This window comes from Equus caballus, chromosome 18 (assembly GCF_041296265.1).
Source record: "Equus caballus isolate H_3958 breed thoroughbred chromosome 18, TB-T2T, whole genome shotgun sequence".
Lineage (NCBI taxonomy): Eukaryota > Metazoa > Chordata > Mammalia > Perissodactyla > Equidae > Equus > Equus caballus.
The window spans coordinates 4,392,097-4,404,800 of record NC_091701.1 but is presented as its reverse complement, the minus strand read 5'-3'; the positions used below and the strand labels follow the sequence as shown (position 1 = coordinate 4,404,800).

The 12,704-nt window shown below is 60.5% G+C and overlaps 1 protein-coding gene across 45 annotated transcripts in view; it reads right to left on the bottom strand.

Annotated features, from left to right (window-relative positions):
- The window catches only part of BIN1 (bridging integrator 1), a 108,040-nt gene that overhangs the window by 42,103 nt on the left and 53,233 nt on the right, over positions 1–12,704 (bottom strand). For 2 of the 45 annotated variants that reach the window (XM_070241749.1, XM_070241758.1), the window contains exon 1: positions 6,150–6,270. The exons of 41 other annotated variants lie outside the window; for them this stretch is intronic. Coding sequence is in view for 2 of the 4 variants with exons in the window: in XM_070241739.1 (XP_070097840.1) it covers positions 11,675–11,710 (36 nt within the window). In the remaining 2 variants the exon portion in view is untranslated. Of the gene's footprint in view, positions 1–6,149; positions 6,271–11,674; positions 11,776–12,704 lie in introns of those variants that run through there. 2 more of the 45 variants (XM_070241739.1, XM_014732375.3) reach the window with 2 other exon arrangements.

Below are 12,704 nucleotides of genomic sequence, written 5' to 3'. Positions count from 1 at the left end.
TCAGCAGCCTCCTCACCCCAGGGCTCTGCAGGCCCCCGGCCCGCTGACAAAACGGGAAGCTGGTAAAGGCCCCATGGAAAGCAAACAGCAGCTGAAAGCACCAGCCTCTTAGGACCAGCAGCAGCCTCCACAAGCAGCTCTGAACAGAGCAGCTCTGAAGGGCCCAACCGTCCACCTCCCAGCGCCACGCCCGGGGGCAGGCCTCCTGCAGACAGGTTCAGAGGCTCCCGGCCAGGGCGAGGCCCGGGGAGTTGGTGATGCAGGGCCACTCCGGGCCTCTTTTGTCGTGCTGGGTGGTGCCTGCTGAGGACAGGCAGGCCTCACCCTTGGCCCAGCCCTCCACACCACCTGTTCAGAGAAGTGAGCACAGTGGCCCAGAGCCACCACCCCACCTGGCCCCTCCAGGCAAGTGTGGGCACTATTCTCAGCCCAGCTCCAGGACGCTGGCCATCAACAGAGGGGTGGGATCTGCCCCTCCAGTCACCCACCTCCCACCAGCCCCTCATCAGCTGCTTCCTGAGCTCAGCAGGGAACAGCCTGTGCAGAGAAGTGAAGCACCGGCCAGCCCTCAGCTCAGTGGAGCACAGGGCCAGAGGCAGGGTAGGGCAGGTGAAGGCGCCGCCTGCATCCTTCCTCCCGGGCCAAGAAGGCCTGACCTGGGCAGGACCACGGGCAACCCCACAATCCTGCTCAGGAAACCTGGCTTCCCTACTGATGCCAGGCTGTGTGGGCCCTTCCTATCACCTCCTCCAGGTAGCCTTCCCTGATCCCACCCAGGCACAGGGACTCACATGTCCCTCTGGATCCCTAGGCCTTTGTGTACATCTGCTCCTGTCTGAGAAGCTTAACCAAGTTATTCGTTTATTTTGCCAACTGGAATCCTCCACGTCCACATCTGTCACATTAGAACTATTAAACAGCAAAAGGACGAAAGATCTGTGGCCTTTTTTCCAAACACAATGCTACTATTTTGGTTATTGTTGTCATTTTGTTTTTCAAAGGAGTCAAAGCCCAGAGTCAGTTTTAAACAGCTCCCACCCACTCCTGCCCACGGAAGCACAGACATGCATACCACGCGCACGCACACACACACACACACACACACACACACGTGCACACATGGCAGTGCTGAGGGCCACCCCCACCCCTCCCCAGCCCCATGGCCACTCCCATGCCCTCATCGGCCTGGGAGCTGCGCTAAGGGACTCCCTGCCTCAGCCCGGACTGTCCACAGTCCCAGTAGCCGTGAGGGCACCCCACTTTGCAGACAGAGGATCATGGGTGGGGACTCGCTGGTTCAGGGCCCCACAGCTCAACATGGTGGCCCTGCCCCCAGCCCAGGGTTAATTCTACTGCATTTCACCAGAGCGGAGGCTGCAGGAGAGTTGGGAAGGGACTGGATGGGGAGGGGGTGCTTGATCAACCAGTAATAGGCTCAAGGGACGCTGAAGGAGGGGGGGCGGCAGGGGGAAGCAAGAGGGGACGAAGAACAGGCTAGGGGTTCCCGTGGCTGCCCTGACCCTGTCAGATGCAGGGGATGTCCAAGGGAACGGGGGGCTCTGCCAGGCTTCCTCCTGCGAACCTTGCACCCCTCTATTCTTGCGCTGGCAAGCCGGCTGGTTTTAGAGAAATAGGGGGGCAGGGGGAACTGTCCTCCCACTCCCAGCAGACGCAGGAGGTCAGTGCACAGCCAGCAGGAGCAGGGGCCTCCCAGGCCCAGCCTGGAGGCTGCAGGGGACGATGCAAGGGCTGCCAGACGCCTGGGCCAGCTACCATCCTCCAGGTCCCAGGGGCCCACCTCCATAATCGGAGGAGGGAGGCGACACCAGGTAAGCACAAAAGGCCCCTCCATCTCTGACTGCCCAGGGTTCTGGGAGCCTTAGCCCTGGAGCCCCGTCTCAAGGCTAAGGAGGCCCTCAGGGATCTGGCCCACAGGCCTCCACTAGCCTGGATGTGCTGGCTCCCTCCAGAGGCTCCAGGAGAGGCAGTGAGGACCAGGAGGGGTGGCAGAGACCACGCGCTCGCGCGCGCACACACACATGCACCCACAAGACGGAAGAGGCCCCGAGAAATCACAGCAAACACCAGCACGCCCTCTACGCCTGGGGGGAGGGGCTGCCTCTCCTGGGCTCAGCCCACCTGTCCCCTTCCTTCCCAGGGCCCTCTATACCAGGAGAAACAGTTCAACAGTAACGAAAGCTGAGCGGCCAGAGTTACCAATTCCTTTAAAAAAAAGACAAAAATCACAGTCCTATGCCAAAGGAGCAAAGTAGAAAAGAGCAGATGGGGCAAGGCCTGGGGGATGCCGAACCCCAGATCCCAGGACGTCGGCCCCTGGCCACCTCATGCTACACCTCTGGACACTTTGATCATCTCAGAGCTGGAAGGGATTCCTACTGCCACAGGCAGAGGGCCGGGGGTGGGGTGGGCTGAAGGGGGTGGGAAGTGGGGGACCCCTCTCCAGCCAATACCCTCCCCTTCCTTCCCCCCTGAGGCCTCAAGCCCCACTATCTGGAACCCAAGCTGGGGCTGGCCTCCTCCACTGCTGTGAGGGCCAAGGCCAGCCTGGACCTGAGCAGGATGGCCCAACAGGACACATGCAGAGGGCACAGGCACAGCTGAGCACCCCACACCCACCTAAGGCACCTCGGCCACCCCACCCCAGGGGAGGGCTGGGCCCACGAGCCAGCACCCCAGCCTTCAGAGGCCTCAGGTGTGAAATGGAGACACCCCTCTCCCATTAATCCTCACAAATAGGAAAACCGAAGCTCAGAAGGGACTAGTAACTTGCCCAAAGTCAAGGTCCTGGGAGGAGCAGAGCTGGGATCTGAACCCGGTGGGCCTTCCACTTTGGCACGCTGTATGAGGTGCTTTGCAAAACCCTTCCCTTCCCTGACACACTGGAACCTCACACTCCAGTTCACTTTAAGGGCCTGCTCTGTGTGGGTGTCAGGGTCACCAGCCTCCCGACTCGAAAACTCGGGGTCTAGCAGGGAGGCCAGTGACACCATGTTATGGAAGAGCAAGCCAAAGCAAGAAGGGGTCAGTAACTGCCCCCAGTCCCAGAGGGAGGGAGGGGAGAGCAGGAGCCAGAAGCCCAGGTCTCAGCGTGCACATCTGCTGCCCAGAGGCCTCTCCCTCCACCAAGTTGCCCAGGAGTGGCACTGAACCGGCTGCAGAAGGTGACGTGGTCTCCCTGGTTTCTTGCGGCTCACAGCGGGCAGGGTGACCCATGAGTGCAGTGGCACAGTCGAGCTGCAGGCATTGGGTTCTGTCCTGCTGCTGACCACGGGTTTCCCATCGTGCTGACTCAGCTCTCCCAGCCAGGCCCTGCAACCCTGCACCCACGTCTCAGGGCGGCCTCCACAGTGCCCAGGCCAGCAGCGCCAGGACCAGGCACCAGGGGGGCCCCACCCGTCCACCAGATCCAGGGCAGTGCTGCCCCCAACATCCTCGGGAAGGGCCCAGGGTCCCCCTGGGCTGTGGCCTCCTCCAGGCCCACAGTCCAGCCAACCAGGAGGGCTGGGCTGGTCAATTTGGGGACGGTAGTGACATTCCAGCTTAGCCAGGCCAGATTCCAGAACAGACTGCTCCACTGAGTCCTTGGGGGGAAACGGAGGGACACAAATAAATAAACTCCCAGCTTAGTTAATATTTCAGAGAAACAACAATATTTGGGTCTTGTCCCAGGTTCACCAAATGCATCCAATTAATCGTGGATTCTGTTTCTCAGTTTAGATCAAGACTCAACCATTAACTCGTCCTTCAGTCTCCCCCACCCACAGGTGGCCCTGTTCCCACTCTGTCTTCGTGGGAGGTGGGAGCTCGGGTATCTGTGCCCAGCTCTCCCTCTACTTGAGGCTCCCTGGGGAGTGCAGAGTCCAGCTAGCTTCGTCCAAATCTGACCCTGACCCTCTGGGGTCCCTCGACTCCTGTGGGAACCCAGGTGGGGGGTCCCAGCACCATGTGGAAATCCCGACCCAGTGAAGGGCCAGCTCTGCAGGGTCACCTTCTCCTTTGATGTGCTGGCCTCCTGGGGCAACCAAGGGTCCCACCCTCCTCCCATATACACACACACACACACACACACGTGCAGGCAAGTGCTCACATACACATGCACACACCCAGATTTGCCCCACGGGGCAGCCCTCACACACTGATTTTCATTTGAAATCAGCCACACTTGCACTGTAATGGTCTCTTCGAAGCATCCTCTCACTCCCTGGATGCAGGGATGGGGGTGGCAGCACCTGGGAAAGGCCAACCTGAGGCCACGCCTGATGGCTGTGAGGGACCCTGAGCCTCAGTGTTCTCATCTGCCAAACGGAACCACAATCAGTGCTGCCTACCTCACTGGTCACCAAGAGAAACAGGAGGAAAATGGCAGGCATGCAGGATCTTAGTAAATCACCAAGTGCCACGGAGACACTAAGATCGTTCCCTCCTCCTGAACCACCTGGAGCCAGCTGGACCCGGCAGAACTCAGCTCTGCCGTCACCCCTTTCAGGAGCTGGGGATTCACCTTACTTCAGTGACGGGACCCCGTGCTCCCCAGTTCTCGGACAGACACACTGAGGCACGGTGGCCAGGCCAGCGCCCACCCAGGGCTCTCAAGCCCGGGTGCTTCTGCCACACATCCGGCTTCTCGAATGAAGGAACGAATGACGGGAGACCCTCACCTCTGTCCCCAGTTCTGGGCCCCTCATCCGGCCCCTCACACCCCAGCCCCACCCCATCCCTTCACTCAGGCCCTGGCTCAGGGGCTCTGACCTCACTCCTCAGGGAGGTGATCCCACCATCTCCCAAATTAGCTTTCTCAGGGAAAGGGAAAAAATGCATTACAGTTCAATTTCAAGAATCCCGTCCTAAGCAAAGACAAACAGCTCAAATCGCAAAAGCCGGAATGGTCCGCGTCTGTGGGTTCTCAGGTGTGGTTCCCAAGATGCTCCCTGGGAAAGAACAGCCCCTCCAGGGACCAGGCACTGGCCACATTCACTTCCGCTGGACCCTCCCCACAAGCCCGTGGGGCAGGAAGTCCTGTTCCCATTGCAGAGGAGGAAACGAGCGCTCAGAGAGGGCATGACTTCCCCAGAGCCCCAGACCAGGCAGGTGGTCACTGAGGCCACACTCCCTCTCTCTGAGGATTAGAGCCCCTCTTTAGGTCCGTCTTCCCCACACACACCTCTTAGCTTTCTCCTTCTCTTTCCCCTGTGCAACCCCTCCTCTCTCCGACTACAGCTGCCAGTGGCCTGGGGCTGGGTGAGCGCCCTCATCCACCCAGCACCGCTATCTGGCCCCTGAGATAGTTATCAATGGGCTAGAGGACATGTCCTGACAGAGTTGATGCCATCTCAGAACAGGGAAATAAGGGAGCCACGGCAGGGGGCGGGGGGTCCCCTTGAGGGGTCTCTCTCAGCCCAGGTCTCCCTGCACCAGGTCTGTCCCCAGTGCCCAGTGGCAGGCCCAGGCATGTTGGCCATGGTCCTGGGGAGAGGCCAGGCTGAGCAAAGGGTCCAAAGAAAGTAGCAGCAGCTGTTGGAAAAAGGGGCCGGGCTGGAAAAGGCTTTCCCATTACCCCATCCCCCTTCAGGCCCCACAGCCACAGGCCTGAGTGGAAACCCCAACCCCCCTCACCAGCCAGCTGCTGCCCCCTCAGCCTCCGTCCACTCCCCACCCAGCTGTCTGCACTGGGAGCCAGGGTCCCCACAGGAGAGCATGACCACTCGTGCTCTGAGGACCCTCCCCAGCTCTGACTCAGGAGCTAGGGGACCCCCACATGGCCATCTGGTCAATGACCTGGCCTCGAAGGGCAGGCACACAGGGATACCTTGAAGAGGGGTGAACTGATCCACTGACAGCCCTCCCACCTGTCAGGTTCTACAGGCCTCGCGGTGTCACTCTCCCCTCAGTGTCTCTTAGGGCCACCCAAAGACAGAGAAACAGGTATGCACGGAATGTGGGGATGTACAGGTTGCTGTACACCAGCCTTTCCAGCAAGGCTGGGGGACAGATGTCACCCAGCCCCTGCGATCCCAGCCCTGACGAGTGGACTCCAGGATGGCAGCCCTGCCCCAGACCCCCTGCACCTTCCTGGGCACGGCTGGATTCTAGCCAGGCTGAGGTCACTCCCTCAGGGGCCTCAGACTCACCCCTGCACCCTGGCCTCCTCCTCTTCCTCAGAAAGCCAGGGATTCCTGCAGCCCAGGAGAGTGAGACACTGGGTCCTGAGCTGTGCCCAGACTGGGAAGCGGACGGACGAACGGCTCAGGCAAGATCTGAGGAAGAGAGGCGAGGACGCTGGGCACAGGGGTCTGGGGGCAGAGCCTGCCGTCCCTCTCGGCCCCCCAGGGCCTGCTCTCCCTCATCTGTCTTTGCAGACTCAGGCCTCGTCCCACCCACCCCCCCACACACAGTCCAGCCACCCTGAACAGCTTCCAGAAACAGCCCTTCCCACCCCACAATCTGCCTCCTTTGTCCTTCAAAGCCAGCTCAGGTGCCGCCTCCGAGGAGCCTTCCCTGACGGCCCAGGCTGGCCAGGATGCTCCTCAGGGCCCAGGGCCCTCGCCCCTTCTCCCCTCAGATGTGATAGGCACTGTGTGCGGGGCTGGGAGCTCCTTGAGGGCAGGGGGCGTCCTCTCCCCTCGGACCCTTGGCACCCCAGCACCCTGGCCCACAGTGGGCAGGCCATAACCAAGAGAACAACAGGGATAAACCAGGTCATCAGGACCGGGAGCCGATTCAGTGTAAGAGGCTGAGGCTTCCAAAACAAGGAGCCAGCGGAATGTCCCGCAAAGGGGCCCTGGGGGCTCGGCGGGTGGGGGGGCCTGCAGGGGCAGGAGACCTGAGATCCCAGCCTAGCCTGGCAGCGCCCCGGGCCAGTGGTGGCTGCCACGGCCCCACCCACACCCCCCCACACCCCCCCCCCCGGCTCAGCCCCCCATGCGGCGGCCCTCGCACTGCAGAGGCGCAGAGTCTGCAGCTCATCGCCCTTCTGGGGCGAGGCAGCAGTGGGGACCTGGCCCGCCATGCCAGGCTCAGGCACAGCGTGGGGCACAAAGGCCCACTCCTGGGCACCACGGACAGTTCTCAGCACCCAAGGCTGCTGCCCACCCCCAGGCTCCAGCCCCCGCCCTGCACCCGTGGTACAGCCCCATCCCACCATCTGCTGTGATACTGGGACCTGGGCCAGGGACCGGGGCAAAGGTTGGCTCCAGGAGGCAGAGGGAAGAGGCCCAGCAAAGAGAGCCGAAATGGGTCTGAGGGCAGCAGCTCACGGGCCCTAATAGTGAAGTCTTGGGTCCAGCAAACCTCACGGAGCCCCAGATCAGTGACCCCCAGAACTCTGTCAACTAAAGCCTTCTCAGGTTGGAAGAAGACTCCTGCACAGGGCCCGGGCCAAGCCCTCTTTGGCATCTGACCTAAAGCCAGGCCAGGCTCCCCAGCAGGGCCCCAGGCCCCCAGTTTCTGGGCCCAAGCACTGCAGCCCACGGCTCAGGTAAGCCCCACCACCACCCTGAGCCATGTTACTGCGAGAAAAGGCACTGTGCAGTGATGCCCGGGTCCCTCGGAACAGCCTGTGGCGGGTGGGATGTGCCCCACCAGTCTGAAGACAAGACCTGAGCTCCAACCACTGCCTTGCCTGCTCTCTGACAGCCTGAAATCCTGCAGCCTCAGCTCCACTACCCGTCCCTACAGCCTGAGCCCAGAGCCTCCCGGGTCTCTGCCGGCCGGAGGCCAATCTCCCCCGCGCCTGAGAATCCGTGCCTCCAGCAACAAGTATGCAGGAGGTGCATGCCGAGCTGGGGAGGCCACAGCGACTGCAGGAGGCAGGATCCACCCCACGGAGCAGACAGTCTTGGGGGCCTGCCTCAAGCCTGGACCCAGGAGAATTGCTTCCCTACTCCACACGGCCCGCCCACGGGGTAGACGCCCTGGTGCAGCGGTCCCAGACTTTAGATTCCACACCAGGAAAAGTCTTCCCAGTGTGCGCGTGCCTGTGGTCGGCGGCACAACTATTTCCTCCTGAAGAACATTAAGAAACAATTAGAATTACCATCATTTCATAAAAGAAACATTGTTGCAACAACATAAACAGAGGTAGACAGATATAATCTCAGAATAAACAGTGTTCCTTTACAGTGAATAAACTGGATGCAGCCTTTATATTTGTGAAAACGCTTTCACACACTCACCCCACTGCCTCATTTTTGCTCATTTGCACTAGAAACCCCGTGTCTAGACTTGCATCAGGAAACCCGAGGCAGCCCCTCGCCCCGGAGCCCACTACACATCCCAAAAGGGGAACGGCCACATCCCAAAATGTAAACCTAGACCCCAGGTGGGGACCCAGGGGGAGACACGGGGCCCCAAATCTCATTCACTGGGGGAGGGGGCTGATCTTGGGGACCAAACCTGTCAAATGACCCCCTAATAGACCTTCAGGGTCAGGAGAGCCTCGAAGGAGACCTGCTTCTCATTTGCATGTCTCCAGGCCTCCCCGCGGCCCAACCACCTCCTCACCACCAGAGGGGGCAACCCAGACAGCTGGCCAGGACAGCCCGTAGGCAAGTCTCGCCCCTGCTCTGAGCCTCACCTTCTTCACCTGCTGAGTGGGAATCACACGGACCTTACCCGGTCGCAGTGAAAGTTTTACCCGCAGCTGGCCGCCAGCAGGCACACAGGAAACCATGGCTACTGCTATTAAGTTAATATTTGACAAAGGCTTCCCTTGGGGCAGGAAGAACCTGTCTTTCTCTTCTCAATTCCCCAGCCCTGACCCCCGTCACTGCCCAGTCCAGAACCGTGTGGCCTCTTTGGGAGGTGGCAGCCTCTTTGAGAGGCCCCAGGAGCCCAGGTGCCAGCCAGGTCCCAAAGGCATGCCCTTCCATGGCACAGGAACCACTCCCTTAGGGAACGGTGAGCTCTGCCCTTTCCAGGAGTCCCTCCAGCATGTATCCGTTTAATCTGCACAACACCCCCCATGGCACATACTCACTATTTCAGGTGAGGAAACTGAGGCTCAGAGAGGTCAATGTGACTTGCCCAAGGGTAGTAATGCGTGGGGAGGGATTCAAACCCAGCTCGCTAGAGCCTGAGTGGTTTCCCCTGCACAGAGTTGCTGCTTAATATGAAAATCTTACAACCGGCCCTCCCAGTCTGGGCCCTCTTTGGTGCCTTCCCACTCCTCCTTTAGCGGCCCCTCCCACCTCCCCAGTCCTACCTCCTGGGCGAGAGCACCTGCTCCCAAGCTGCCCAGGCCTGTCCTCTGTCGATGCCCTGTGGAGTGATTTTAGCATTGCTGTCCTTTGTTTGCACTTTTAATCCCAACAGGAGACTTGCCAAAGAGGCATCCTTAGAAAAACACAACACACCAGGGTGACAGCCTCCCTCCCCCAGGTGCCCTCTCACATGGAGACCAGAAGCTTCTGCTCAGCCTCTCCCCACCCGCCCAATGCCCTGCACTGCGCGAGCGCCTCCTTCACATCCACACCCGAGTCCTGAGCCCCGGCACTGGCGATGCCCAGGAGCCGAGCCCGTCAATCAAATGCCACTGAGGAAAAAGCTCTGGGCCACCTCCTGCTTCACTGCTCCGAGAACCACCTGCCCCACAGGTGTCTGCCCCATGGCTGTCTCCCCAGCCAGAACGCCAGTCCCCTGGGGGATTCGGTTTTGTTTAGCCCATACCCTCCATCCCCAGAAGAGTGCCCAGCACATTGTGGGCGCTCAATATTTGTTTCCTGAATAAAAGAGTGAATGAGAAACTTCACCAGGACTTTACTGACAGCCAAGTAAAGCCCAGAGAGCAGCAGACTCCCCAGGGCCACGGTCTGCATGTAGGCAGTCAGGATTCGCCCCAGACATGCCGATCCCCCCACTGCAGGCTGCCCCTACACGCAGACCCAGGTGCACGCATGCGCACGCACATATGCAGACACCACTCCAGGACTGGACGACACCACAAACCCTGATCAGCCCCGGGCTCAGCAGGGATTAGCTGTCTATAGAGGCCTGTAATGGACACTCTCAGGGAGAGGGTGGGAGAGCCCGCGCAGAGAGGCAAGGGGTCCAGCATGGGTTCACCACACTGCCCTGCTGCACAGAGCTGGCGTTCAACGGGCACTTGCCATGTGCTGGGCACCTGTCCAAGGCTTCTCTCTCCACAAGAAGCCTGTGAAGAGGAACCCTTCATCCCCATTTGTACATGAAGAAACTGGGCTCAGGAGGCTCCTGCAACTTGTCCAAAGTCCCAGCTAGTGAGGAGAACCCAGGAGCACCGGCCTGTCATTCTCACACACTCTCTGCCATGTCCTTGTCCCCTCTCCTGCGGCAAGACAGAAGTCTAGCACTGAGCGTGGGCCCCAGGGATTCTAGAACTCCATGGAAAAGCACCACGCAAGGCCTAGATTGGGACAGAAGCAGTCTCCTAATGTTGTCCAAGTCATACACACAGCTTGTAAAGAACGAGCTGGGCCAAGATCGCCGAGGCCGGAGGCCAGGGCCTGGTCAGGCTCCCAAGAGCGAAGGGGAGCACGGAGCCCGGGACCGGCGATCTGCAAAGACGGGAGAAGGGTTCGAACCACAGCTTCACCGAGAATACGTGGGATACATAGATTTCCCCGGCATTCAAGACTTGACCACAGCTAGCCCAAATCTACCCCACAGCCACCCCCACCACACCCAACACACCCCACCCCTTCTCCCCAGGAGGAACGACAGCCTCGCTGTCCACCCTGCGCCTTGGCCCACAGCTGTCTGTCCTGAATACCTCCTCCTGCCCCGTTCAGGCCCCTGGGCAAAACAGCCTGCCCCGCTTTGAGCCTTCCAGGGGCCAGCGGGCTCTCCTGAGTCAGGTCTCAGCTCTTCCCTGGACCCCATTGGGTGCACTGGGGCTCAGAGAAGTCTGCAGCCATGCTTCCAACCTCTCCCTTAGCCAAATGTCCCCTGAGCCCCCACCAACACCCCCCCCAGAGAGGACGCCCGCTCAGCAGCCTTCCCTCCAACAGGCACGATGAACCATCTACAGAAATAATTCGGGTTCGGGGAGGGGTTGATCCGAGCCTGGAGAGGTGCAGAGAGCCTTGGGCAAGCTCAGAGGAAACAGACACAGAGCAGAGAGACACAGAGACAAGGAAAAGACGACGGGTGGGTCCGGGGGCGGGGGAGGCGGATGAGAGACAGGAGCAGGAAGAGGCCTCAGACACTCAGGGACAGAAAGATGGACGCTGAGAGGAGGAAAGAGAAATGGAGAATGTGGGTGGAGGGGAGCAAGGTCAGACTAGGGCCTGGGCAGTGGAGGGCAGGGAGGGGAGCCTAGCACCTCCAGCCTCCAGGAGACCTGGGTGGGCTCCCGGCCCAGAACACCTGCTCCGTGGGGTAGCGTGTTATTCTTAAGGCTGCCTTGAGGATGAGGATTGGTTGTAAAGGCCTCTCTCCTACTGAGGCCAACATGGCTACAGCACGAGGAGACCCTGACCACCCAGATGAGCATGGGGCCATCACGGCCCTGTGTCAGGGTTCTATTAATAACTGTCATGGCACCTTTCCTCTCCTGAGCATCTGCTCCAACATGCCAGGGCTGTGCGGTCCACTGACAGCCCCGGGCCCACCCCCTCCCAGCTGGGCCTCCCACTCCCAGCAGGCTGAGGGCGGCCATGGAGACAGACAGAGTGCACACCTCCAGGCCTGCGAGAGCCTTCTGCCTCGTGCTCATTACCAGCCAGCTCTGTCAGGACAACGCCAGCCTCCCCACTGCACACTCCATGAGGCCTTCTGGGCGGTGGACCTCAGGGGCAAGCAGGCCAGACTCCACCCCCGCCCCAGCTGTCTCTTCTCCCCAACATGCCCTCCCCCAAGGGGCCCAGCCCGCCAACCTCTAATCCTCTGTCATCTGACCCAGGCTCCACCCTAAGTTGGTTCTGCCCAGCCACCTTATTGAGGCCCAAAAATGGACAGAGTCATTTATAGAGGGTCCGACAAGCCAAACGCAACGGGAAGATGACCTCATGGCACCCCTCAGCCCAAGCTCCCGGCAGACACTCTGCACCCCGGGCACTCTGGGAACGCTGGGGCTGGGAGGCCAGCAGTGACAGTGCTGTGCTGGCAGACCCTGACGACCCTTCCAATATATTCTCACGCCCTCCTCACGCCAGGGCCAGAGGCCGCGGGAGCTTACAACAAGCTCCACGCCGGCTAGAGCCATGTGCACCCTGCTCCCACTGCCCCCTGGGCTCAGCCCAGGCCCAGGCACACGGCACACATCCCAGGCAGGATCTGATGAATGAGGGAAGGCAGAGGAGCCAGGGCACAAACCAGCCCACTCACAGACCTGCACCAGAGCTCCCGATCCAAGGCCCTAAACATCCTTGTCGGTTCATACACAGACACTCCACACCTGCCGGGGCCAGGTGGACACCTGCTCTGCTCTCAGGGAGCACCCAGACTAGCAGTGGAGGCGGGCGGGCTGCTGGGTAATGCTAAGCCAGGACCCATGGAGAGACGCACTTAGCTGGGGGCACAGGAGAGCTAGCCCCACAGGCACCAGAGGGCCAGATTTCCTTGCCCACTCTGCCACCCTCTGAGTCCTGGTGGATGTCCGCGCTAAGAGGGGATGTGTGGAACTTGGGAGAGAAGAAAAGAAGAGGAGATATGGGACCCTTCTCCCTAAGCGGATACCATCTAGGCCCCCCAGCAAAGCCACTGCCTGC